Here is a 24,539-nt window from a genome sequence, read left to right on the forward strand (position 1 = left end):
CAGTGTATATGCCTGCTTGTGCCTTTGATCCTGGTGCTACTGAAAAAAAGCACAAGTGGGTGAGTTTATGTTAAAGAAAGAAATTATAGTAGTGAACTGATGGCCCCCAGATACCCAGATCCTATCCATGATCCTGGAAATGTTACTTTACATGGAAACAGTGTAGGTATGGTTAAATCAATGCATACGCAATGACGAGATTATCCTGGAATATTTGGGTGGGCTCTGAATGTAATTCCAGAATCTTATAAGGGAGAAGCACATGAGATTCTACAAAGAAGGCTGTGGAACCCGAAGCAAAATGCTTTGCTGTGAGTCTGAACAGCAAGAAGTGGACCAGGAACCAAAAATATGCAAGTAATCAGCTTTTCTAGAAAAGACATCCTTCTCTGGGGCCTTGGGAGATAGTAGCTGCAACTTATTACAGATATCTGTCCTCCAGAACTGTAAGACAATAGAGGTGAATATTTTTGTTTGTCTCTGTTTCTGTTTTCCTATACTGAGGGTTGAAAACAAGGACTCAGGCTTGCCAGGCAAACACTCTGCCACTGGAGCCACATCCCCAGCCCTTCTTACTATACTGTTTTGTTTTGATTTTTTTCAAATAGAGGCCCAGGCTTCCTCCCTTCATTTCCTAGGTGGCTGAGGTTACAGTTTGTGCCACCACATCCAGCTGTTTGAGGTAATGTTAATAACAGTCACAAGACAGCAATGGTTCTCAAAGAGTGGTCTGCTGATTAGCAGCATCAGCAGCATCTGTAACTTGATAAAAATCAAAGTCCTGCCCCCCCCAACCCTTCCTCCTAGCATGGGCCCCAGTGGTCTGTATTATAACAAGTCCTTCAAGGACTTGAATGCTGGCCCTAGTTCAGTGGCTAATCCTGGCCAGACCTTTGGATTATGTTTATATTCTGATGTGCCACACCCCCAGAGGCTTGGATTCCATTGATCCATTCAGCTTGGACACTGGGCCTTTGTGAAACATTACAAATTACTCTAAGCAGGGATGAGAACTTAGTCTAGAGTTTGAGAGCCCAGTTACTAGCAACCCTCCATTCCAAACAGTGTCACCATGTCACTACACAAGAAAGAGGGAGGGAGGGCTCAGGTTTTCATGTTTTCAAGAGACTGTTTGGGGTTTTGTTTGCTTTAAGAGATACTAGAAATGAATTAAAAATGTTACATCCTTCAATTTTTAAATGTTAGTAATTGATGTAATTTTCATCTCCCTCCCTCCCTCTCCTCCTCTTTCTCTCTGTCCAGCATCAGCAGGCCAAACTGACAAATCCCTTCTCACAGTGATACAGAAGTTTCCTGTAGGTAAGATATTTTTATCTGTTTGCTACAACTCACTTCTAGGTACATAACCAGCACTCATTAAATGTAAGTTGAATGTGTGAGTGAATGAATGAATGAATGAATGAATACAACAATCCTGTGATAAAGGATGTCGTTCGTACCCATTAAATGGCGGTGGAACTTGAAGATCGCTACAATGAAGTAACCTCCCCACCATCACAAATTCCTTTTTTTTTTTTTTTTTTTAAGTATGGGCTTCAAACTTACTAGGCAACCCTCTACCATTTGAGCCACTCTTAGCTTTTTTCAGTTTTTTTTTTTGCGGGGGGAGAAAGGGGAGAGGGTCCTATACTTTTTCTCAGGCCATTCTGGACAGCAGTCCTTAGCTGGCACTCGTCATCATGCCCAGCTATTGGTTAAAATGAGGTTTTGCTAACTTTTTGTCCAGGCTGGAAAATGATCTTTGATCATCTGCCTCCTGAGTAGCTGAGATTACAGATGTGAGCCACTAAGCTCATCTCATCACACAGTTCTTAAACAAGATACTTAGGATTTAAACCCAGGACTCTTCACGTTAGGGACACAATGAAAAACAAGTATAACTGTAGCTGGGAAGAGTCTGTGTAACATGAAAGATTTGGGGTATCACTGGTACCATCACAGGTAGTACCTGTGATCATGAATTGCATTTAAGGAAGAGAAGACACCAGTTTATGGAATGTCTCGTGGTAGCCAGAGGGGATCTCTATCCACTCTGAAAAACTGTTATCATATATTGCTGTGGATCTGAAGAAAGCAGGCCTAGGTGAGGGGTGATATGGGGCTTGTCTAGGATGCCCGGAGGGCACCCCTCCCACCCACTGCCTCTCTCTGCACCAGAGCTGGAAAGGAGGCCAAGACTTTATGCAGAAGATTGTGATGGGTTAAGTTGGGATCTTGGGACCCCTAGAGAATCCTCTAACTTAACAGCCCTCTCTGATTTTATTATCCAGAGGAAATATGGGGAGCTGAATTGGAGGAGATGGGGCATTAACAATAGCTGTCCGACATCAAACACAGATAATCTAGTGCCAAGGATACGGACGTTTCCCATGTGGTGACCTGAATGCCTCCAGGATGGGGAGTGAGGGACTGGACATGGAACCAAAAACATGCCACATAATGCCTGCTCTGGCCACATCACTGCACAACAGAACATTCTGGCACCAAGATAGAAGTCACATTCTACCTCATGATCTTGCACTAAAGGGCTGGATTTGGGTCTTCTCACAATCTGGCTCTGAGCCAGATTGTAGCTAAGATTACAGGTGGGATCCACTTGTGCCATGGCTTGGGAATCCTGTATTTCAAGAGCAAAGCCACACAGATACGTGTACAAGCATAGGGTAGCTTGGCTTACAATGCCTTTAGAAAGGTTTATGAACTGGGATAGCTCTGGTTCAAGAAAGGTTCCCATCCCTTAGAACTCTATGATTTACACTCGACTCACAATATTATTTTGTAAGGGGAGCTACTTGAAAGCTGGTTGTAGCCAGCTTGTGTTGCTGGCCAGATTTTTGTGTCACATACAGGATTCACCCTGGTATCTTTTCCTTTTTCTCTCTCCCTTAAGCTAGGAAGTTTAAGATTAATACTCTTTCAACCAAGCTGGGAAGTCTTCTCCACCTCTCTTTCTCCAACCACAGGAAGAAATAAGCCTCTGATAAACAAAACATGCACTCGGAAACAAACTCTGTGGCTCACACCTGTAATTCTAGCTACTCAGGAGACTGAGATTTTAGGATCATGGTTTGAAGCCAGCCTGTGCAGAAAAGCCTGAGAGACTTCATCTCCAATTAACCAACAAAATACTGGACTGGGGGCATAGCTCAAATGGTAGAGTGCCAGCCCTGAGGGGGAAAAAAGAGAATGAGAGCAAGATGCTCTGAATTCAAATGGTTTGTGTACGTGTGTGTGTGCGCACGTGCACACGCATACACACACACACACACACACACACACACAAGCACCAAAACAAATCCCCAAACCCTAACAATAAGACATCCTTCAAAGATGTAGTATCAGTAACCTGAAGATAGGAGGAACCAAGGCCACCATCTATTCTTGGGCATTCCCTCTGTCATGGACCCTGGAGCTCATTTCCTGTATATTCCCTTAAAACCTGGACATTTTCTCTCAGGAGTAGGATTGAAGACTTTGAGACTGAATTCTATTGTCCTCATTTTGACTGGCAAAATAATAAACAGTATTCCTTTTCCTCAAAATTCTGCTCTTGCTATCTGTAAACTGGCATCAAGGCTAGAGACTAAACTTTTGGTAACACTTCAGCTTAGATCTATAGCCTTAATTCAAAGGAAAAATTAATTCGTTTCCCGGCAAATCGTGCATTTTTTAGTAGTACAAAGCAATATTCAATCTTTTGACAGAGTTTTGGGAACTGGTATCTGGAGAAGTAAAAAGGAATGGAGAATGAAGAGTTCACAGAAGAGGGTCCATAGTGGCACACACCTGTAATCTCAGGTACTCAGAAGGAAGAGGGAAGCAGGAGGATGAAGTTTCAAGACCAGCCCAGGAAGAAGCACAAGCTCCTACCTGACACAGTAAGAGCAAGGCACTGAGTTCATACCCTATTACCATAGAAAGAAAGAGAGAAAGAAATCTTACAAGAGTTGCTGAGAGGCAGATTAGCCTATAGGACTGTAAAGACCACTGTTGCTATTTATCCAGATGTGGTGATAAGCAGATGTGATGTACATAGGTAAAAGTCCTGAACTTGCAAGGTAGAAGCAGGACTCCAGACTCCAGCTCACCCACAAGCTAACTAGGAGACTGTGGGGAAATTATTTAACCTATTAGGATGCATATTTCTTTTTCTAAAAAGTGGGTATGTAAAAACTATATACAGAAGGTTTGCCCCACTATAAATATTACTGCCCTTAGGTCTATGTCTTTCCATTCTGAAAGCTATAACTACTGAGCTATATCTGTGAACCAATACTGGAGCTGAGCCAACCCACAAACCCATAAGTGAGCCCTGTGAGCACCAGGCAAACCCAGGCTAGATAAGCAAGTAGGCCCATAAACACATGAACTTCAATAACAAATGAAGTTTAAATTTTAAGCCTTGGAATATTAGAATGGTTTATTACCATTCTAATGTTTATCCTGTTCACTAAAAGTCATCCTAAAATATATCTGCCTTCTTAAGTAACATAAATTGAACAGAATTCAGTATTCACTGGACCATTCCCAATCAATTTCTGTGGTATAAACTAATGATGCTCTTGGGGTTACACATAGATCATTCTGGTCTAATGTTCTTTTTGCAATCTCAGAACCATTCCCTATTTCATGGTCATTTTTATTTCTCTTGTAATCAACTTTTTGTTTTTGTTTTTTGTTTTTTTTGTAGGTCCTTGGAACTTTTGATCCTCTTGCCTAAGCCTCTAAGTACTAGGATTACTGGTATGCACTACTGTTCGTGGCTGCTTGCTTGCTTGCTTGCTTTGTTTCCTTCTTTCCTTTTCCTTCCTTCCTTCCTTCCTCCCTTCCTTCCTTCCTTCCTTCCTTCCTTCCTTTCTTCCTTCCTTTCTTTTTTTTCTCTTTCTTTCTTCATTTTGTTGATCATGGGGCTTGAACTCAGAACCAGGACACTATCCCAGAGCTCTTTTGCTCAAGGTTATCATTTTACCACTTTAAGCCACAGCTTCACTTCTAGCTTTTTGATGATTAATTGGAGATAAGAGTCTCACAGACTTTCCTGCCCAAGCTGGCTATGAACCCTGATGTTCAGATCTCATCCTCATAAGTAGTTAGGATTACAGGTGTGAGCCACTAGTGCCCGACTGACACCTGGCTTCTTCTAATCAATTTTATCAGCCTCTTGTTGCTGTCATTATGTCTATCTTAATCAGCTGCTCTCCCTTCCTCAATCTATAGTGTTGTACCTAACCAATATGACTTCAAGGGTTAAAACCTGATATCCAAACCTGTTAGAATGTTGCCTAAAGTAAGGGTTAAAAGGCCTACAGTGCCTGAGATAGCCCTCTGTAATCAAATGCATGTGCTTTACTGCTGGGATTCTGCCATCAAATTTAGCTTCTTAGATGCTTTCTTTTCCCTTCCTGGTTCTCTGGAACTCAGCATTTGAGGTTGACTAAATGAATACCTGTGTCTGGCCTGAAGAAAGGAAGGTGGCTCTGTGTGAGGCCTGGGAGCCCTTCCTCACCACATTCCTGGCCAGGATACTCTCTACCTATGTTCCAACAGAGACAAGGGTTCCCCCAGAACAGACTACATTCTATTGGTCTCTGTGTCCCCTGAACCAGGCACAGAGATGGCACTCACTAAGATACTGTGGATAGAAGGAAAAAGATTTCCCTGGGCATCTATTTCAGTATGTACACAACTAGTGTTCCTTAGAAGAATGAGAAGCCCCAACTTGGTTTGCTTCTTGCTTTTGTGTATGTGTGTGTGTGCATGTGTGCACGTTGTTCCTGGGGTGTGAACTCAGGGCCTAGGCGCTGTCCCTGAGCTTTTTTGCTCAAGGCTAACACTCTACTACTTTAGCCCATAGCTCCACTTCTGGCTTTTTGGTGTTTAATTGGAGATAAAGAGTCTCACAGACATTTCTGTCCACTCTAACTTTGAAACATTATTTTCAGATCTCAACCTCCTGAGTTAGCTAGGATTACAGGCATGAGCCACCAATGCCCAGCTCCAAATTTCTAAACAGATATTTCAACTCAAATTGCTGTAAGAGGGCTGGGAAGGTGGCTCAGTGGTAGAGCGCTTGCCTTGCATGCCTGAGGCCCTGGGTTCGATTCCTCAGCATCACATAAGCAAAAAGAAAAAAGCCGGAAGTGGTGCTGTGGCTCAAGTGGTAGAGCGCTAGCCTTGAGCTGAAGAGCTGAGGGACAGCGCCCAGGCCCAGAGTTCAGGCCCCACGACTGGAACCAAAAAAAAAAAAAAAAAAAAAATTGCTGTAAGATATTTTCAAAGGACTAATGTCATTCTATGTTAAGGAATAGTTCCATTTGAAGGCATAAATTAATTTCTGAATTATGTTCTCATTAAGTCATAAGATGAATTGAGGGGGACAAAGTCATGTGCCTTTACAGGAAAACGCAGATATTTTTTACTAGACTTAGTGCTTAGTGATTTCCTCAGGTCTACCCCATTGTTTGATCAAATAGCTAACGACCACATTCCAATGAGAAGAGCCACAATTAAAAAATTCATCAAGAGGGGCCTAGGAATTAGAGGTGTAAGCTCAGTGTGAAGAGCTTGACTATCATACTTGAGGTCCTGGGTTCTATCCCCAGTAACCCCACTAAAAAATCCAAAAGCATGCTCCAGTCTGTGGACATTTGCGCTACTAATATATATGGTCACTCTCCCCTTGCACCATGCCCTGTGCTCCCCTGGCCAACTCCATGGTCTACAGCAAGGATCTACCCTGAACTCTGGCTTGGATTGGGTGGTTGGGATGGAAGGAGAGAGAGTTCAGGAACTTTTCCATTTTCTCTCTGCTTTGGATCTCTCTACAACCAACATTCTTGTTTGTTGGCCCCTTCTGCAAGGCTCCAAATCTCCAGATGATCCATTTCTCTATTACTTTTCCAAGCACAAGATGGTAAAGGCTTCCTGTGGCTGTTAATCTCTAGGTTACCTACTGCTTGCTGGTTAACTCCATTTATATCCCTGAAAATGACCCCTCCATTCACATCTATTCATCTGAACCACTTGAGTTACCTCTTGTCACTGTAGTGTTCTGACTGGTACAATCTGTAGAAAACCTTCCCTAAAGAGATATCCCTGAAAGCCAGGTGCTGGTGGCTCTCATCTGTAATACTAGCTGCTCTGGAGGCTGAGATACGAAAACCAGTGGGAAAATCTGGGACAGCCCTATCTGCAACTTACTACCAAAAATATCTGAAAGTGGAGGTGTTGCACAGTGGTAGTGCGCTAGCTAGCCTTAGGCAAAAAGCTTGGGGACATCATCTATGCTCTGAGTTCAAGCACCAAAAATTAAAAAAAATCATTGCAAAGCAGGAATGTTTACCCAGCAAGGAGTCCAAAGAAAACCAAAGGGTCTTCCTTTCTACCATTCAGAACTCCTTAGTCACTCAAACTCTATGCAAATTGGTACAAAATGAGGGCAAACCTCAGTACAGATGAGAAAATATTTTGTTTGTTCATCTGTCCAGTATTTATTGTGCACCTACAAATCAGGTTGCATTCTGACCCTAAGAAACAGATGAAACAGAAGGTAGACACAATCCCTGCACACAGAGTTCTTATCCTCTATACCCTATTGTCTCCCAGAAGCCACAGAACGCAGCAGAGGCAGAGCTGGAACCAGAAAATTGACTTCCTTTTATTCCTAAGACTTAAATTCTTAGAAAATTCTCAAAGAAGTCTGTGACCCAAATGAGATGAAGAACCACTGAACTGGACTCAATTAACGATCAAATTTCTCCACTCCAGTTTCCTCGTTTTATTTTTCTAGTTAAAAAAATTGAGACAAGTAGCCCAGGCAGATCTAGAAAGCACAATCCTCCTGTTTCTGCCACTTGGGTGTAGAGATTACAGGTATCAGCCCTCCTGACTATAAAGCTTCTCCTTGAATAAGAGAATAATGACCCACACAGGATAGCTGATCCCCGGGCACATTGACAGCATCCACCTTTCCTGACTATCCCTGCCTCCAATATTATCTATGCCCCCATCAGTCCACACTTTTATAATTAGCTTCACAACCATTTCCAAATCACTCTCTTATCCTGCAGACCTTGGCCGAAAACTTGCCATGAGCTGTTTTTATGAATGGATCACAGCCCGGGGATAGGCCTAGAGAAATGCCCTCCCTCTGAGTGTCTGGCATTTCTGGCCCTCCCTGGGTGTCAAAGATGATGATATGAGGTTTCTGCCTCAGCTGAAAGTCTCAGGAGACTCCACTGGAGATGGAATGACTAAAGCTGTCTTGGATGGGGAGGGCCAAGGGTGGCTGAGGTGAATGGATGGGACTGTGATGAGGGCAGCCAGGACTGGGGCCTCTGGAGACATTTGAGTTTCCTTAGAAAGGTCTGAAAAGACTATACCAGAAACCCAATACTTCCCCTGCTCCAGGACAAACAGGACAGGGTAACAGTTTGTTTCCCTAAGAAAGGCTGCCATACTGGCAGATCAAACCCCTTCCCCAAATCTCCCAGACATGTAGCCAGTACACACAGGGGCTCCAGGCCTGCTGTCCCTCTGGAGCCCCTTCACTTCTCCTAGGACCTCTAGATGGCTTGGCAAACTTCCTTCCCACCAAGGAAGAAAGCAGAATGGGAAGCCAGGCAGGGATGGAAAAACAAAAAACCTAGTCCTGAGGTTGTGGGAGTCTGCTAGACCCTCCCCTCCCCGCCCCCCCCCCCCAGTGGAATTGCTCGGGTAGCAGGAGAGAGGCATGTTTGCTCCATGATATCCCGAGGCAAAGCCTGTTTGGAGGAGGATGTCAGCAATGTATTTATATAAATATCTGGGGCTCACTTCTCTCTCATTTGCAATCTCTTGTTGATTCTGAGCTCCTCACAAATTCCCAAGGCAAAATGAAATCATGCAGCAAACGAGAAAGGGAAAAAAAAAGGAGACATAGAAACAATGTTTTAAAGAGTCTCAAACACTGAATAGTCAGGTCATGTTTGTTGGAACAAGGACAAAAGGGCTTTCTCAGACAAGCTCGAGTGACAGGAAGTGGCTAGGGTAGCCGTCTGCCTCCCAGCCTCCCTCCACCAAGAACAGAATGGCAAAAATATCAAGACACATTGCAAAATAATCTTGTTTCCTCCCCTGCCAGATGGAAGAGAGGAAAGTTGTGGTCATCATTTACCTGCTGAGATGGGGAGGACGGTGTTGATGAAAGTAGGCTGAGACACGATCAAGCGGAAGAAAAGCTGAAGGTAAATTCCCAAAGTCATTGGATTCAGGACAACCATGCTGGCCACGTCTGGCAAGTGTCAAGTTCTAGAGAGGCAAGGCTGCTGTGGGCCCTTGTGTATCTCTGCTTTGTCTTCACTGCTGTTTGCCTCCCTCCCTCTCCCTCCCTCCCTTCTCTCTCCCTCCTCTCCCTCCTCTCCCTCCCTCCCCTCCCTCCTCTCCCTCCCTCCCTCCCTCTCCTTTCTCCAGGCCTTTACCAAGAAAGAATGCCAACCATTTCCCATTAAACCATCTCCACACTACACAGGGTTATATTTATCCCAAGCACTGGATCAAATGCCCACATTAAAATTGAGATGTCAGAATTTTCTTTTTGGAGACTGAGATAAGTGGCTATTGAAGAGGTGATGAAAGGGCAGCCAAGTCACAAATGTTCACTGGAAGACATCCTCAAGGGCAGCTGGTTTCCTTATTGATTATCCACTATTATCTACCTGCTTGGAACTAAGGTGTTCTGTACAGAATCAAATCTCCTGACTCCAACGGAATTCCAGGGGAATAAACTGCTCTGCCATCAGCCTAAGACAGACTTATCCTCTGAGTGACAAATGTAAAGTCGGCCTACCTTGAACTTCTTTTCATAATTTTCTTTATTCAATAAGTTTAAATTTCCAAACCGCTTTCCCTGTGAAAAAGTCTCCTATCTCTTCAGAAGCAGCAAACTTTTAATTCCATGCACAACAAAATAAATGAAAACAGCAGATAGGAACATAAATGATTATCAGACTGTATTTGGAAAAATAGATCATCAGATTGATCTTTGGCTAGGTAAAATTGCTCAGATACAAATTACTACAGCCTTAAACGAATGCCTTTTCTAAGTTTATAAAGCCTGTTACAGAGATCTTTAGATTAGTAAAACAAAGAATTCGGCTTGCTTTAATTTACATAATATATTCCCAATAAGAGTTCATTGAGAACAGTGTGGTAGGTGGTAGGTATTGAGAAAAGTGACCCTCATTCTGGGGAAGGTGGGATGGGGTGAGGGAAGAATGTAAGATTATATCAGTCTGACTGGCAGTGAACAAAGTCGACTCCTCTCAGCTTTGATTTTTCTCATGAAAAAAGAAAGGAGACAATGCTCTCTTTATAGATTTGTCAGAGCGCTTAAAAGTGTGAACATGTGGGGCTGGGAAGGTGGCTCAGTGGTAGAGCGCTTGCCTTGCGTGCCTGAGGCCCTGGGTTCAATTCCTCAGCACCACATAAGCAATAAGAAAAAAAAAGCTGGAAGTGGCGCTGTGCCTCAAGTGGTAGAGCGCTAGCCTTGAGCTGAAGAGCTGAAGGACAGTACCCACGCCCAGAGTTCAGGCCCCACAACCAGACACCCCCCCCAAAAAAAAGTGTGAACACGTGTGGATAATAATTGAACATAAATTCAAACTTGTGTCTAGAGACAGCACAAAATGTGAGACCCAGTATGGTAGATGAGGTATAAAGATGGCTGCCAAAAATCCCTGTGTGTGTGTCATTCTATTTTCCCCTCCCTAGAATCTGTGGCTTTCTTTGACCGGTATTACATAGCCATAGGGATCTGTGCCATATCCAGGCTGCAGTCTTAAAGGCCTAAGGCCTCTGCTTTGTTTTCCCTTGAAAATTGCTGCCAAATTAAAAAAAAAAAAGTCTAGCCTTGTGCTGGTGGCCCACTCCTGTAATCCTAGTTATTCAGGAGGCTGAGATCTAAGGATTGTGGTTCTAAGCTAGCCCAAGCAGGACAGTTCATAAGATTCTCCAATTAACCACCAAAAACACTGGAAATGGAGCTGTGGCTCAGATGATAGCCTGAGAAAGGGTACTTGCCTTGAGAAATAAGTAAATAAAAAAGCATAGGTACAGTGGCCAGGGCCTGAGTTCAAACCGAGGACTAGCACACACAGACTAGCACACACACACACACACACACACACACACACACACACACACACACACACACACACACACACACACACACACACACACACACACACACACACACAAGTCTAGACTACTGAGGAGGCTCTACAGAGGAAGACACAACCACAACCAGTGGCTGGCTGCCCAGCCCACCCAAATGAAGTACTAGTTGTGGGAGTAAGGGTGTTTAGAATCATCTAGCCTTGTTCACATCACCAGATGGTGGCAGCCACAGGGGTGACCCCAGAAGAAACTAGCTGACGAACTGCTCAGAAAACACCTTAGATTATTAAATTAAATGGCTACTATTTGAATTCAGAAAGTCTTAGGCTGCTTTGTTATGCAGCAATGGCTAATTGATACCGTTGATGAAAAAAGTATGAAGAATATACTTGGGCTACAGTTAAAAATGTGCAAGATAGTTTAATGGAAAGAGCGGTGGTTGCTGCCTACACCCAAGCAAGATATTCTCAGGCTTGTTCCTGTTCATTTTTTGATCTAACAGTGCCAGCGGTGGGCTTTTGGAGACTTAGAGAAGACGAAGTCTCCTTAAAAGTTATACCTTTTTTGTTTCTTGAGACAGTTTCAGACTGGCCTTAAACTCATGATTTTCCTATTTCAGCCTCTCAAGTCCTGGAAGGATAAGCCTGCACCTGACAATGCCCAGCTAGAAGGTGACTTTTGAGTATTTTGCTATCTCTCTCTATCCAGAGTGGTTTCTTCCTTGACTCAGCAGAGTTCACTACTGAAATGCACTTGGCAGAGATTAGGTTCATGTGTTCCACTGATGACCCCTGATGCTGTTGCTTTTGAATTGTTTCTAACCCTGTCTTGCCTGTGCTATACCATTTCTGAAGATGGTAGACTGTCCTACACTCTGTTTTCCGTCCAAGCCTCTAGAACAGTCCTTAACACCTCACAGGTCCCTCACAATGTCTGTAATTTGACCAAATCACACCATGGATAAAAGCAAGGTAGAAGTGTGTAACTTTGTGCTGCAGCCACACTGTACTTTCATTTTCCCCTGTGAACCTGCTGTGTACCTGAGCTATCATGAAGAAAGGCCATGATGAATATAATGCAAAGCAGGAGGGAATGAGGACCCCACTAGGGAAGCATCTCACTGTGGATGCCAGGTTACTATAGGGGGCTTTCCCCTTTTAGGCCTCAGTGCAGAGATGCCTACAACCCTCCAATACGTAAGCAAATCTTGGTAAATTTCCATTTGCCCATGTATTTTATGAACTTTTTTATAAGAGGTTACCCTATCTGACCAGGGCAGAAATTATCATCTTTCTTCAAACCCTCCTGGAAGGGCTCTGAATCTTTCAGAATCTAATAATAAAGGCTATTAGATTTGTCCAGAAGGAAATTATCTGATATTTGAGAAAGGCTCACACTAATAAAGCCAATAAAAGCCAGAACCTTCTCTCCTATAAAGGTAGGAGTATATATTGAAGAACAATTCCTTCATCCTATTAAACTTAAAAGGTACATATTATCTGACCCAGAAATTCCACAGAAAACTCCTTCAGCTATGTTATAGTTTAGATATAAGGATAAGTGTGACTTCTCACACTTGAAATAGCATAACTGTCCATGATACGACATTGGTGGAATAAATCATGGGCCGTTCACTCAATGGATTATATAACCATTACTACCGTATTGTTTAACAGCTTTCAGTGAGCTTTCTTATGCCATCTTCATACACAGAAACAATGTATTTTAATATTATTCACCCCACATCATTCTTTTTCCCTCTCCCTGTCCCCTCAGTTCTGTAGTTATAATTGTTTTATAAATATATGTGTGTGAGTGAGTGTGTATGTGTATGTGTATCTTTAAAGTCTAGATTCTTCAAATGAATGAAAACATGCAAAATTTGGCTTGGAATTTGGCTTATCTTCCTCAATACCATGATCTCCAGTTCCATCTAATTTTCTGTAAATGATAGTGATTTCATTTTTATTCATGGCTGAGCAACATTCTATACTGCAGTAATTACATTTTTATCATCTTTAAGTAGTTGTACAAAGGAGCTACCATTCAACAAATCAGTTTGTAAGTATAATGCATCTTTCATCACTCATGTAGTATATTTCTTTATCCATTCATCTGTTGCTTAGCATCCCCACAGATTCCACAGTTGGGCTATTGTGAATAGTACTGCAATAAACATGGGTATGTGTACTGATTTACACTCCTTCAGATATATGATCAACAGTAGAATGGTGGGATCATAAGGTGGTCTATTTTTAGTTCACTGCGGCGCCTCAATACTGGTTTCCATAGAGGTTGTGCTAGTAGTATATATTCCCATCAACTGTGTGTAAGGATTCCTTTCCCAACCCCACATCCTTGAAAGCATTTGTTGTTATTATTATTTTTTTGCCAATCCTTGGGCTTGAACTCAGGGCTTGGGCACTGTTCCTGAGCTTCTTTTGCTCAAGGCTAGCATTCTACCACTTGAGCCACAGCGACACCTCCAGATTTTTCTGTTTATGTGGTACTGAGGAATCAAACCCAGGGCTTCATGTACGCTAGGCAAGCACTCTACCACCAAGCCACATTTCTAGCCCCATGTTATTATCTTGATGACTGGCATTTTAAGGGATTCATTTGGCACTTGATTTTCTTTCTTTCCTTTCTTTCTTTCTTTTTTTCTTTCTTCTCTTCCTTCCTTCCTTTCTTGTTATCTGCCTTTCTGCCTTCCTTTTTCTTTTTCTTTTAATGATAAAGTCTTATTAAACTTAGAACCTCAGGTTTGCCAGGCAGCGCTCTGCTGCTTATGCCATTCTGTCAGCCCTATGATGAAGTCTTATTGGACTTGAACTTTTTTGTCAGTCATGGGGCTTAAACACAGAGCCTGGGTACTGTTCTTGAGCTTTTTTCTTTAGGCCAGTGCTCTACCACTTTGAGCCACAGCTATATTTCCAGTATTCTTGTGGTTAATTGGAGATAAGAGTTTCATGGCCTTTCTTACCCAGGCTGGCTTCAAGCCTCAGACCTCAGACTCCTAAGTAGCTAGGATTACAGGCGTGAGCCACCAGTGCCAAGCTGGGCTTGAACTTTTGATCTTCTTCCCAAGCACTGAGATTGCAAGTGTGTATCACCATACCCACATCTGACACTCTTTAAAAGTTAAATATTTAGCTACTGCACAGTGCAACATTCCTATTTTCAGCACTGATCCTAGAGAAATTAAACACATCCACACAAAAACTGTTATACGGACATGTTCACAACCATGACTTTTGTGATAGCTAAAACAAGAAACAATCAAAATGGCAATCAACTGATTATGTTTATTTAATCAAATCATATATACAAACAACTTAAACAACTCAAAAATAAAATTAAATGAACAACTGAAGCAAGTAACAGAAGACTCTTAAATAAACTATGTTGAGTGAAAGACACCTATACACTGAATAATTCCATTTACATGACATCTGTCTCTTCCTATTGGTAAATACCACATTTTCTTTCTTTCTTTTTTTTTTTTTTTTTTTGCCAGTCCTGGGGCCTTAACTCAGGGCCTGGGCTGAGCTTCTTTTTGCCCAAGGCAAAAAGCACTCCCTTGCACATCCCAAGTCCTTCACTCATATGCTACAGGAGCGTACAGAGTTATTGATAGGCCCTGGCAGAGAGACAGAGCTCTGAGGCTTGTCTGGCTCAGAATTAATGGTGGTTCAGTTGCACAGAGGCCCTAGTCACCTCCTGCTGGCAGTAGCATCAGCAGGCAGGAAACAAGACAGGACAGCTGGAAATCTGAGGAGCGTGGTTGCCCATATCTCCCTGTCCCCTAGCAGTTCCAGCTTAAATCAAAGCCCAGCAATGAGTATTAGCATAGCAAAGCCACTTAGAAGACCTACGTGAAGAAACTGTTAGTTATCCCCCACCGTTAAAAAAAATCATCTGTGCTGTCTAGACTAAGGACATGATATAGGTATGATAGATAATTCTTATACTAGGCTCTCTTTTCTTTTTTTAATACATTTTATTGTGAAAATACTGTACAGATAGGCTCTATTTTCTCTTACGAGATCCTATCATTTTTATTCCATTCAAAATGTAAAGCATTGGAGTAGAATTATAAGTCTCGCTTTATAGATGAGGAAATTGAGGAGTGCGCAATGTTCAAGGATGGTGGCAGAGCCAAGTTCTTGTCTAGTAGGCTGACTTGACTCCGGAGAGATGCGACACTACAACAGGCCTGATGACAAACCAAGCCACCAGTGCTTTGGGAATTTGAGGGTAGACATACTCACTATGGAAGATTAGCTTTACCTAAAACAAAACTCAGAAATGCTGCAAGTCTAAGAATATTTCTGCCTGAAAATGGAAACCACCTTGATAGAGAGGCAGGGAAAGTCACAGCTTTTATGGCAGGAAGCCAGAAAGTACAGACTTTAAAGGAGATCATCAATGGTTCAAAGGAGACTCAAAGAACTGATGGCTCCTGTCCATCCTCTGTCCTCTGCTTCATCCCTCTCATTCCATCATCTCCAACTCCACCCTTACTGGAGACATGGGTCCTCTTGTATTTGAAGGGATTGGATGGGGTATGAAGAAGGCCCATGTAACAATTTGATTTGACTCCAGATAATTTTCAATGCTTAGATCTAATCTCTGTTGGTGTAGATCAAGGGCAAATGGCTATGTTTAGTGAGGCCTTAAAAAACCCACCTGTTTCCAACACACTGTTTGGCTAATGTTGGATCAAGACTCCAAAGCAAAGGGTAAGAAAGGATCATGCCCTTGCTATGTACAAATGTGCATCATCTGCCAATCCTGATGTGAAGAGAGGCAGTTTGGTCAATACTGTTTGGGAAACGATCGCAGAAAAGATGGAGAAGAGCATGCATAAGCATGGAGGCCCATAAACATTGGGAGCCTCAAATTGCTAGGACAAGGAAGAACTCCGATTTTGTAGACTGTGGTGCAACAAATTCTTCAAACGTGAGACCTCAATGTGGCCACTATTTGATCTAGTCCTTAAGACTTTTTTGTTGTTTTTAAAGAAAAATAGTTTATTTCAGGCTTACAGTAACTTTCAGAGCACAGTTATATTCCATTCATCTATTTGTCTGTCTGTTCAAAGTAACCAGGCTATGAGGGTAATCCCAGAAACCTCTCTGTAGGTGAACTTTGAAGCTCTGCTCCCACAAGTCTGCCTGATTCCATGGCTCACACAGGTCAACCCACAGATTAAACAATGAATGAAGCTATTTTTTATTAAGTTCTGAAGCTTCATCCCTGGACTTTTAATGGAATAGGAGGAAAGTGAAGGAACAGGTTGGAAGAGACAGAAAACATCCCAACTTTCCCAACCTCACCACCTAGCTGGGCTTAGAATTTGAGGGAACACCATAGGAAAGCTGGAATGAATGTAAGAAGAGAGCAGAACATTTCTGGGAGGTCTCAAGTTTGGGTGGGGAGAGGACTTGCTCTGTGAAGAGTTAGAGGGACAAGGGAGAGGAACAAACAAGCCACTTTCCTTTATATACTCAGCTCCTCTCTGCCTCTGTCTCTGTCTGTCTCTGTCTCTCTGTTTCTGTCTCTCCCTCCCCCTCCTCTGGCCTCCATGTTCATCTCCCCATTACTGAGCAGCCAGCCCCCTAAAGCTGAGTGCTGGTCCTCTCCACAAATTCAACTGCTCACTGTCCACCAGAGTCTAACCCCTTCTTCAACCACACCCAAATTCACCCCCACCCCCAACCCTCTTCACATTGGTTATACCCAAGAGGCACTGTGCTGGAAAAGCCAGCTTAATCATTCACTTGGTACCTTAAGGCTTGAGGGCTATGGTAAGGTAAGCCCCATCAACCCTCTCAACCAAGGACTCTAGGGCTTTTTGACCCCTGGAAGGAGCTGGACAGGGTATCAGGAAAGAGGGTGGGAACAGGGTGAACAAATAAATAGTCCAGAGGTCTACAAACCTCAAAACAATAAGGACAACAACCCTACAGAAGTCTCCAAACACCTAAGAAACGAAGGCTCAAAAACCATTTCCAGATCCACTCATTTCTTTCTCCACACAATGGTCCAGCCATCGTCCACTATATCCTCTTCCTTAATAGTCTGGAAATTCGAATCAGAGGGCTCAACCTAGGGGCACACTCTCAGTAGGAGCCCCATTATTCTCAGCTGTGATCTCCATTTCTTCCACTATGTCCACTTCTGCCTCCTCTGCCTATTTGCCACTCTTAAGTGCAGTGGTTGTGACGTTAAGCTTCTTTTGGGTGATGTGAGAGGTCATCTCCTTCAGGGAAACCCCATCACCTCTTTGGAAGTGCTGAAACATGGTCTGCAGCCGCTGGCTCCCATCCCAGCTGGGGCAGACTCCCATCCTCCACAACTGTATCCAACTCATTGGTCACCAGCTCCCCACGAGCTTCCACCTCATCCAACTCCAAGTCAGCATTGTGGAAGAAATAATCCTCCACTGCACCACAAAGCCACAGGGCCTTTTCCTGGCTGTGCATGCCCCCGAAGACATTGTCCACAGCAATCTGCAAAGCAGGCCAAGCCTCCAGAGTGGCTCGGATGCCAAGCCCTGTAGAGCCCTCGAGCATCTTCCCCAGTGCCTGCCATCATACCATCTAGTCCTTAAGAATTTAAAGGTTTAAAAACACTCAGCAACAGGGCAGGTTTATGTCCAAAGCCAAACTGTATATGCTGTGTATAATAGGATAAGAGTGGGTGATTGTTTTAAGCACTTAGAGAGATGAAAATTTTTCATAACCTGTTTCCTTATTTGTAGAGAGCTGCGAGAGGCCGCACCTGGAAGATGGCGCCGGCTTCCGCCCTCCGCCTTCCCGATGGCGAGTGCTCTCGTGGTAAACAACTCCTGATATGGCTAAGGCAAAGAATCTGGCTTGCTTCTGTGCACCTGAACCTATTGGCGGTTCCCACGTGGCGTATCAGGGTTGGCTACCCAGCGGGTATTTAAGGCTGTGGGGAATTCTCCCCGGGGTTGGGGTCAGAAGATGACTAAAAGGTCCTGAATAAACTGCGGAGAGAAGAGTCCGGTGTCGCGTCGTCATTACTGGCCGAGGCGGTAGCGACACGTGGTGGCCCGTACGGGGACTCAGCCACAACCCCAACGAGGACTCAGAACTCTCTGTGGTCAGGGTGGTGCACCGGTAAGTTCCCAGGTAAAAGGGGAATCCGCCACAAGAGCGGGGATAAGTCCCCAGGTAAAAGGGGAATCCGCCACAAGAGCGGGGATAAGTCCCCAGGTAAAAGGGGAATCCGCCACAAGAGCGGGGAGTAAGTTCCCAAGTAAAAGGGGAATCCGCCACAAGAGCGGGGGGATTTTTGCTCTTCTCGGTAGATAAAGAGAGAGTGAGAACCCGGGGCTAGTCAGTAGAGTAGCCAAACGTGAAAGTAAAAGCTTGTTTACCAGCTTTAAATGTTTGAAACATGGGCGCTTCTTTTTCGCACCCAATTTTTTTGGCTCTCAATGAGCTGCTGCACTCAAAAAAGTTAAAAATAAAAAAGAGTACTTTAGAGAGATTTTTGAATGAATGTGACACCGTTGCCCCATGGTTCGCTGTCTCTGGAAGCCTCACGGTGGCCTCTTGGGAGAAACTAGGGAGGGACCTAGATTTTGCCTCTGAACAAGGAACGCTTAAGAGCGGAGTGAGACCAATATGGAAACTGATAAGAGGCTGTCTCAAGGACCAGCGTTGCAGTGAGGCGGTAGAGAATGGTCAGGCCGCCTTAGAAATGCTGCAGGAAGAAAGATCAGAAAGGGCAGACAGCGAAAAGGAGGAGAGCAGGGGGGGGGTCATGCCCTGATTTTGCCGAACTAGAGACCTCTGAGTCTACAGACTCAGAGGAATTACAATCAATCATAGAACAAATAGAAAAAACAAAGATAAGAAAGAGGAGGAAATGGAAGGAGAGAGAGGACCCAGATAAAGACGAATGCACGCCCTCCGTGCACCGCCCCACACCTTCGGCCCCTCCGCTCTATGCGGAGGACCCTGGAAGTGGCAGCCCCGGCTGTTCTTTCAGCCCAGGCGTGTGAAAAGTGGTCAGAACCGAGTTACATCTAGCCTGTCCAATATTTCAGGATCCACAGGGACAGCGGTATCATGAACCCTTAGATTTTAAGGTTATAAAATCTTTAGCTGAGTCTGTGTGGACATACGGAATCACAGCCTCCTTTACTGTAGCCCAGGTGGAGGCCCTAAACAGACACTGCATGACACCCGGTGATTGGAGTGGGCTCGCACGAGCTTGTTTGAGCCCAGGTCAGTATTTAGATTGGAAGGCCTTTTTGATTGAATTTGCTAGTGAAGAGGCTGCAGCCAATCAGGCTGCAGGGAACCCAGCTTGGGACAGAGATATGCTGCTTGGACAGGGGAGATTTGCCAATCAGCAGATAGGCTACCCGGTTCAAGTTTATGAACAAATCAATAAAATTGGCATAAAGGCATGGAAGGCCTTACCAAATAAAGGCGAGGTGAGTGGCAATCTCACCAAAATCCTGCAGGGCTCTATGGAGCCGTTTTCGGACTTTGTTGCCTGTATGGTTGAGGCCGCTGGCAGAATTTTTGGTGACCCAGACGCAGCCATGCTATTAATTAAACAGCTTGTTTACTAGCAATGCACTAAGGAATGCAGAGCCGCCATAACCCCATATAAGAATAGGGGACTAGAAGCATGGATGATAGTTTGCAGAGAGCTGGGCGGACCACTAACTAATGCTGGATTAGCTGCTGCTGTGGTGCAATTAACCCAGAAGAATGGGGGCTGGGAAAGTGGCTCAGTGGTAGAGTGCTTGCTTTGCATGCCTGAGGCCCTGGGTTCAATTCCTCAGTACCACATAAGCAAAATGAAAAAAGCCGGACGTGACACTGTGACTCAAGTGGTAGAGTGCTGGCCTTGAGCTGAAGAGCTGAGGGACAGCGCCCAGGCCCAGAGTTCAGGCCCAGGAAAAAACCTATTTAAAAAACGCTGCAAATTTGTCTAAACAGTTGTTTAGTTATCTTTTAGGTAATTGAACTGGGGAGTTCGACAGCCTGATGGAACAGCTCAGGGTTGCCATCGTCATGGTGAACTCGACCCGAGTGGATGCCGGATTGGCGGAGGGGTTATCTTCATGGATCTCCGCTGCTATGAATCATCTCAAGGAGGGGGCGGGTTTGGGAGCCCTGACAGGCCTCCTGGTGTTAGCCTCCTTGGTATGTCTGTGGTGCATTTGCCAAATTAGAGGTTCTCAGCGTCGCAGTGCAGCCATGGTTATCCAAGCCTTTACAGTCATTGGAGCAGGTCAGTCCCCCTAAGCGTGGCTTGCCACTCTAAAACAATGAGCACAGATTGCAAAGCCAAAGTACTGCAGTCGAGAGGCATGAGTTTTGCCCTCGAGGAGAGCATGTTTGATTGCACACGGGTTCGATTCGCCTTTTCCCGTCCTTGTGAAAAACGAATCAATGGACAGGCTGAGTCATCCCTAGAGAAGGTACCCTCTGGGAGAAGGCTTGTATGCAGTCCTTGCAATTGCACAACAGGGATCAGACCTCTGTTCTCATCTGTGTTCTTTAAACAAAAAAGGGGGAACTGTAGAGAGCTGCGAGAGGCCGCACCTGGAAGATGGCGCCGGCTTCCGCCCTCCGCCTTCCCGATGGCGAGTGCTCTCGTGGTAAACAACTCCTGATATGGCTAAGGCAAAGAATCTGGCTTGCTTCTGTGCACCTGAACCTATTGGCGGTTCCCACGTGGCGTATCAGGGTTGGCTACCCAGCGGGTATTTAAGGCTGTGGGGAATTCTCCCCGGGGTTGGGGTCAGAAGATGACTAAAAGGTCCTGAATAAACTGCGGAGAGAAGAGTCCGGTGTCGCGTCGTCATTACCGGCCGAGGCGGTAGCGACACTTATTTACAGAGTTACCAAATGTAACTGTGATATTTTTAAAAACATGTATTCTCAGGAAGTAGATGGATATAACTAAACTAGGAAAGAGAGAAACCGAAAAGCAATGATTCAGGAAGGTGAGAGAGTGGGCAGAAGATTCATTCATTCCTTTATTATTTATTCTTTGTTCTCTCAGCTTACATTCTAAGAGGGTCTCAAAACAGAAAATATAGGATAGTCTAATAGCTTTCAGTGCAAGGAAGAATAATGGAGATATATAATTAATCACATCTGTCAATCTGAGGAGGAGAGTTTAGAAGATTGAGTCATGAATAATTCTGGAAAGAAAGCACTCTAAGGGTTGGGAAGGTAGCTCAGTGGTAGAGTGTTTGCCTCGTATGCATGAGGCACCACATAGACAGAAAAGGCCGGAAATAGCTCTGTTTCTCAAGTGGTAGAATGCTAGCCTTGAGCTGAAGAGCTCAGGGACAGTGCCCAGGCCCAGAGTTCAAGCCCCATGATTGACCAAAAAAAAAGGAAAGAAAGAAGCTTTATAAACCCAAGGCAACTGATAAGTGGTAGCATCTAACATGCAAATCTCCTCCTAAAGTAATTTTCCATTTTTATGCTGTCCTATTTCAGTCAGTCTGGAAGATTCCTGGAAAGAAGATATGCTAAAAGCATTTCCATTTATATTACCATTTTGGCTCTATAGCCAATTTGTTTTTTCTTGGATCATTGCCAGCTCTTTGTGCCCCAGCTGAGTCACACTATTAAGGAAAGCCAAAATTATTTACACTAATTCTAATAATTGTAAAGTGTTAGTTCTAATATATAATTTTAAACATTTATAGAAAAAACTCATAAAACTAATCCAGAAAAATATATAATTTAAAGAATTTAAAAAGACTTATGGGATGCCATTAGGGGAACAAATATTCATATTATAAGAAAAGGGAAAGGCATTGAAAACCTATTTCATGAAATAATACCCAAAAAGTTTCCAAAACTTCAAGAAGATATGGATACTCAGATTCAAGAAGCTCAAAGATTCCCAACTAGAATCAACTAGGTACACTACAGTCATATAATAAGGCATATTACAGTCACTGTCTAAAGTACAAGTTAGGGCTGGGGACAGAGTGCTATTCCTAGTGACACAGTACTTAGCTAGTATTCATGAGGCCCTAGATACAATTTTCAGTACTGCAAAAAAAAAAAAAAAAGTACAAAACAAGGAGCAAATCCTAACAACAGCAAAAATATCACTAACACATAAGAGAATTCCCACTAGACTTATGTCTCAGCAGAAACTATACAGTCAAAAAGAGAACCGAATGATATTTTCATTCTACTATCATTCAATTTTTTCCTATCAGTTCTGGGGCTTGAACTCGGGGCCTGGGCTCCAACCCTGAGCCTCTCTCTGCTCAAGGCTAGTGTTCTACCACTTAAGCTACAACTGCACTTCTGGCTTTTTCTGTTCATGTAGAACTGAGTAATTGAACCCAGGGCTTCATACATACTAGGCAAGCACTCTACCACTAAGCCACATTCCCAGCCTCTATCATTCAATTTGTAGTGTGTGTTAATTGCACCAAGAATTTCACCATAGTAGTTCACATGCACATATATCTTAATCATAATAATCAGTAAATGTGATACAATGTATCAATTGAATGAAGAGAAATAAACCATATTCTCATTAGTCCCCTCATACCAAATCTACACGGACTCTGTCTCTCACTACAACCAAAAGAATGCAGTGGAAATGACAGTGTGCCAGTTCCAGGCCTAAGCCTTAAGGAAAATCTTTGGGCTGTTGCACTCACTGAAGTCAGTGGCTCTGTGCATAGGCCAGGTCCCCTGCCAGAGAGACGCCTTGCTTGGGGGTAGTCAACAGTAACTGTACTCTCTCAAGTACAGGTGTAGAGAGAAGTACAGGATCACTGATCTGTCACAGTTGACCTAGCTCACTACTTTTAAGACTCAGGAATGAACCTGGAATCTGACAAAGTCATTGCAATGAAGCAGGGAACTATGGATGTACATCAAGCAAAGGTAGAGTTACAACAGAATTTGAGGAAAGGTAGATTTAGGTAAACTACAAATAGAAATAAAACAAGCTTTTTCTTTGATGCTACTAGGGCTTGAACTCAGGGTCTTATGCTTCTTGTACCATCTCCAACCCTTTTGCTTTAGTTCTTTTTGATAGTTTTGCATGGGCCAGCTATCCTTCTACCTATACTGCCTGTGTAGCTAGGATTACAGACGTGAGATAGAGATTCTCACTAAATTTTTGTCTAGTCTAGCCTTGAAACCATATCTTCTTGACTTCCACTTTCTGAGTAGTTGTAATTATATGCATGTACCCCCTTAACTTGTCTTATAAATTGAGTTCATCAAGAAAACTCAGTGTGAAGTGACATGAAGATTTAAATAATTATACATAAGTCTGTCATTAAAAAATAAAATTTAAACTGGGTGCTGGTGGCTCATGCCTGTAACCCTACCTACACAGAAAGCTGAGATTTGAGGAAAGCCAGCACAGGTAGGGAAATTTGTGAAGTGCTTATCTCCAATTAACTAACAAAAATAAAAGTCAGAAGTGGAGCTGTAGCTCAAGTGGTAGAGCATTAACCTTGAACAAAACAGCTCAGGGACAGTGTCCAGGCACTAAGTTCAAGCTCTAGTACCAGCACACACACACACACACACACACACACACACACACACACACACACACACACACACACACACACACACACACACACACACACACACACACACACACACACACACACACACAAACACATACATACATACACACAGTAGTAAAGTAAAAAGTTTAGAGATTGACCTAACAATTTATACACAAAGCATTTGGATAATACATGTGGGATGTGTAGATGACAGGGAATTCAAGAAGGATGAGGATAGCACATGTCTATATTCCCAGGTCCCAGCTACTTGGTAGGCTGTGAAGCGGACCATTTGAGCCCAAAAGTTTGAAACTAGCCTGGACTCTCATCTTAAAAAAAAAAAATCCAGGCACTGATGGCTCATGCCTGTAATCCTAGCTCCTCAGGAGGCTGAGATCTGAGGATCACAGTTTGAAGCCAGCCTGGGCAGGAGAGTCCATGTCACTCTTATCCCCAATTAACCACTGGAACACAGAAGTAGAACTGTGGCTCAAAGTGGTAGAGGTTAGCCTTGAGCGGAAAATCTCAGGGACAGTACTCAGGCCCTGACTTCAAGACCCATGACCAAGAAACAAAAGAAAGATCTAGTGGCTCTCACCTGTATTCTTAGGAGGCTGAGATCAGAGTTGGAAGCCAATTCAGGCAGAAAGTTTGAGAGACTCCACCTCCAAAATAACCTAAAAAAGCAAGGCTGGAGATATAACTCAAGTGGTAGAATGCCAGCCAAGCAAGCAAGCCAAGCACGTATGAGACCCTGCATTCAAACTTGATAATGAGCGCGTAAGCACGTGTGCAC

The 24,539-nt window shown here is 43.6% G+C and overlaps 2 protein-coding genes, 2 long non-coding RNA genes and 1 pseudogene across 6 annotated transcripts in view; 2 read left to right on the forward strand and 3 right to left on the reverse strand.

The window, feature by feature from the left end:
• The window catches only part of Colq (collagen like tail subunit of asymmetric acetylcholinesterase), a 64,523-nt gene extending 55,161 nt beyond the window's left edge, over positions 1–9,362 (reverse strand). For 2 of the 3 annotated variants that reach the window (XM_070018632.1, XM_070018637.1), the window contains exon 1: positions 9,176–9,350. In XM_070018632.1, coding sequence (XP_069874733.1) covers positions 9,176–9,281 — 106 coding nt within the window. In that variant the 5' untranslated portion in view covers positions 9,282–9,350. Of the gene's footprint in view, positions 1–9,175 lie in introns of all 3 variants that reach the window. The other variant, XM_070018635.1, reaches the window with a different exon arrangement.
• The window catches only part of Hacl1 (2-hydroxyacyl-CoA lyase 1), a 216,384-nt gene that overhangs the window by 129,905 nt on the left and 61,940 nt on the right, over positions 1–24,539 (reverse strand). The window lies entirely within an intron of this gene.
• LOC138824657 (uncharacterized) lies at positions 1,070–9,239 on the forward strand. The gene is made up of 4 exons (XR_011371147.1): positions 1,070–1,320; positions 3,726–3,899; positions 4,712–4,764; positions 9,143–9,239. It is a non-coding gene; the product is annotated as an uncharacterized lncRNA (long non-coding RNA).
• Positions 11,793–18,204, forward strand: LOC138824658 (uncharacterized). Its single transcript, XR_011371148.1, has 2 exons — positions 11,793–11,846; positions 17,942–18,204. It is a non-coding gene; the product is annotated as an uncharacterized lncRNA (long non-coding RNA).
• Positions 17,200–17,772, reverse strand: LOC138824656 (pre-rRNA-processing protein TSR2 homolog pseudogene; annotated as a pseudogene).

The sequence above is a fragment of the Dipodomys merriami genome, unplaced genomic scaffold (assembly GCF_024711535.1).
Source record: "Dipodomys merriami isolate MVZ:Mamm:240054 unplaced genomic scaffold, mDipMer1.0.p SCAF_13, whole genome shotgun sequence".
Classification (NCBI taxonomy): domain Eukaryota; kingdom Metazoa; phylum Chordata; class Mammalia; order Rodentia; family Heteromyidae; genus Dipodomys; species Dipodomys merriami.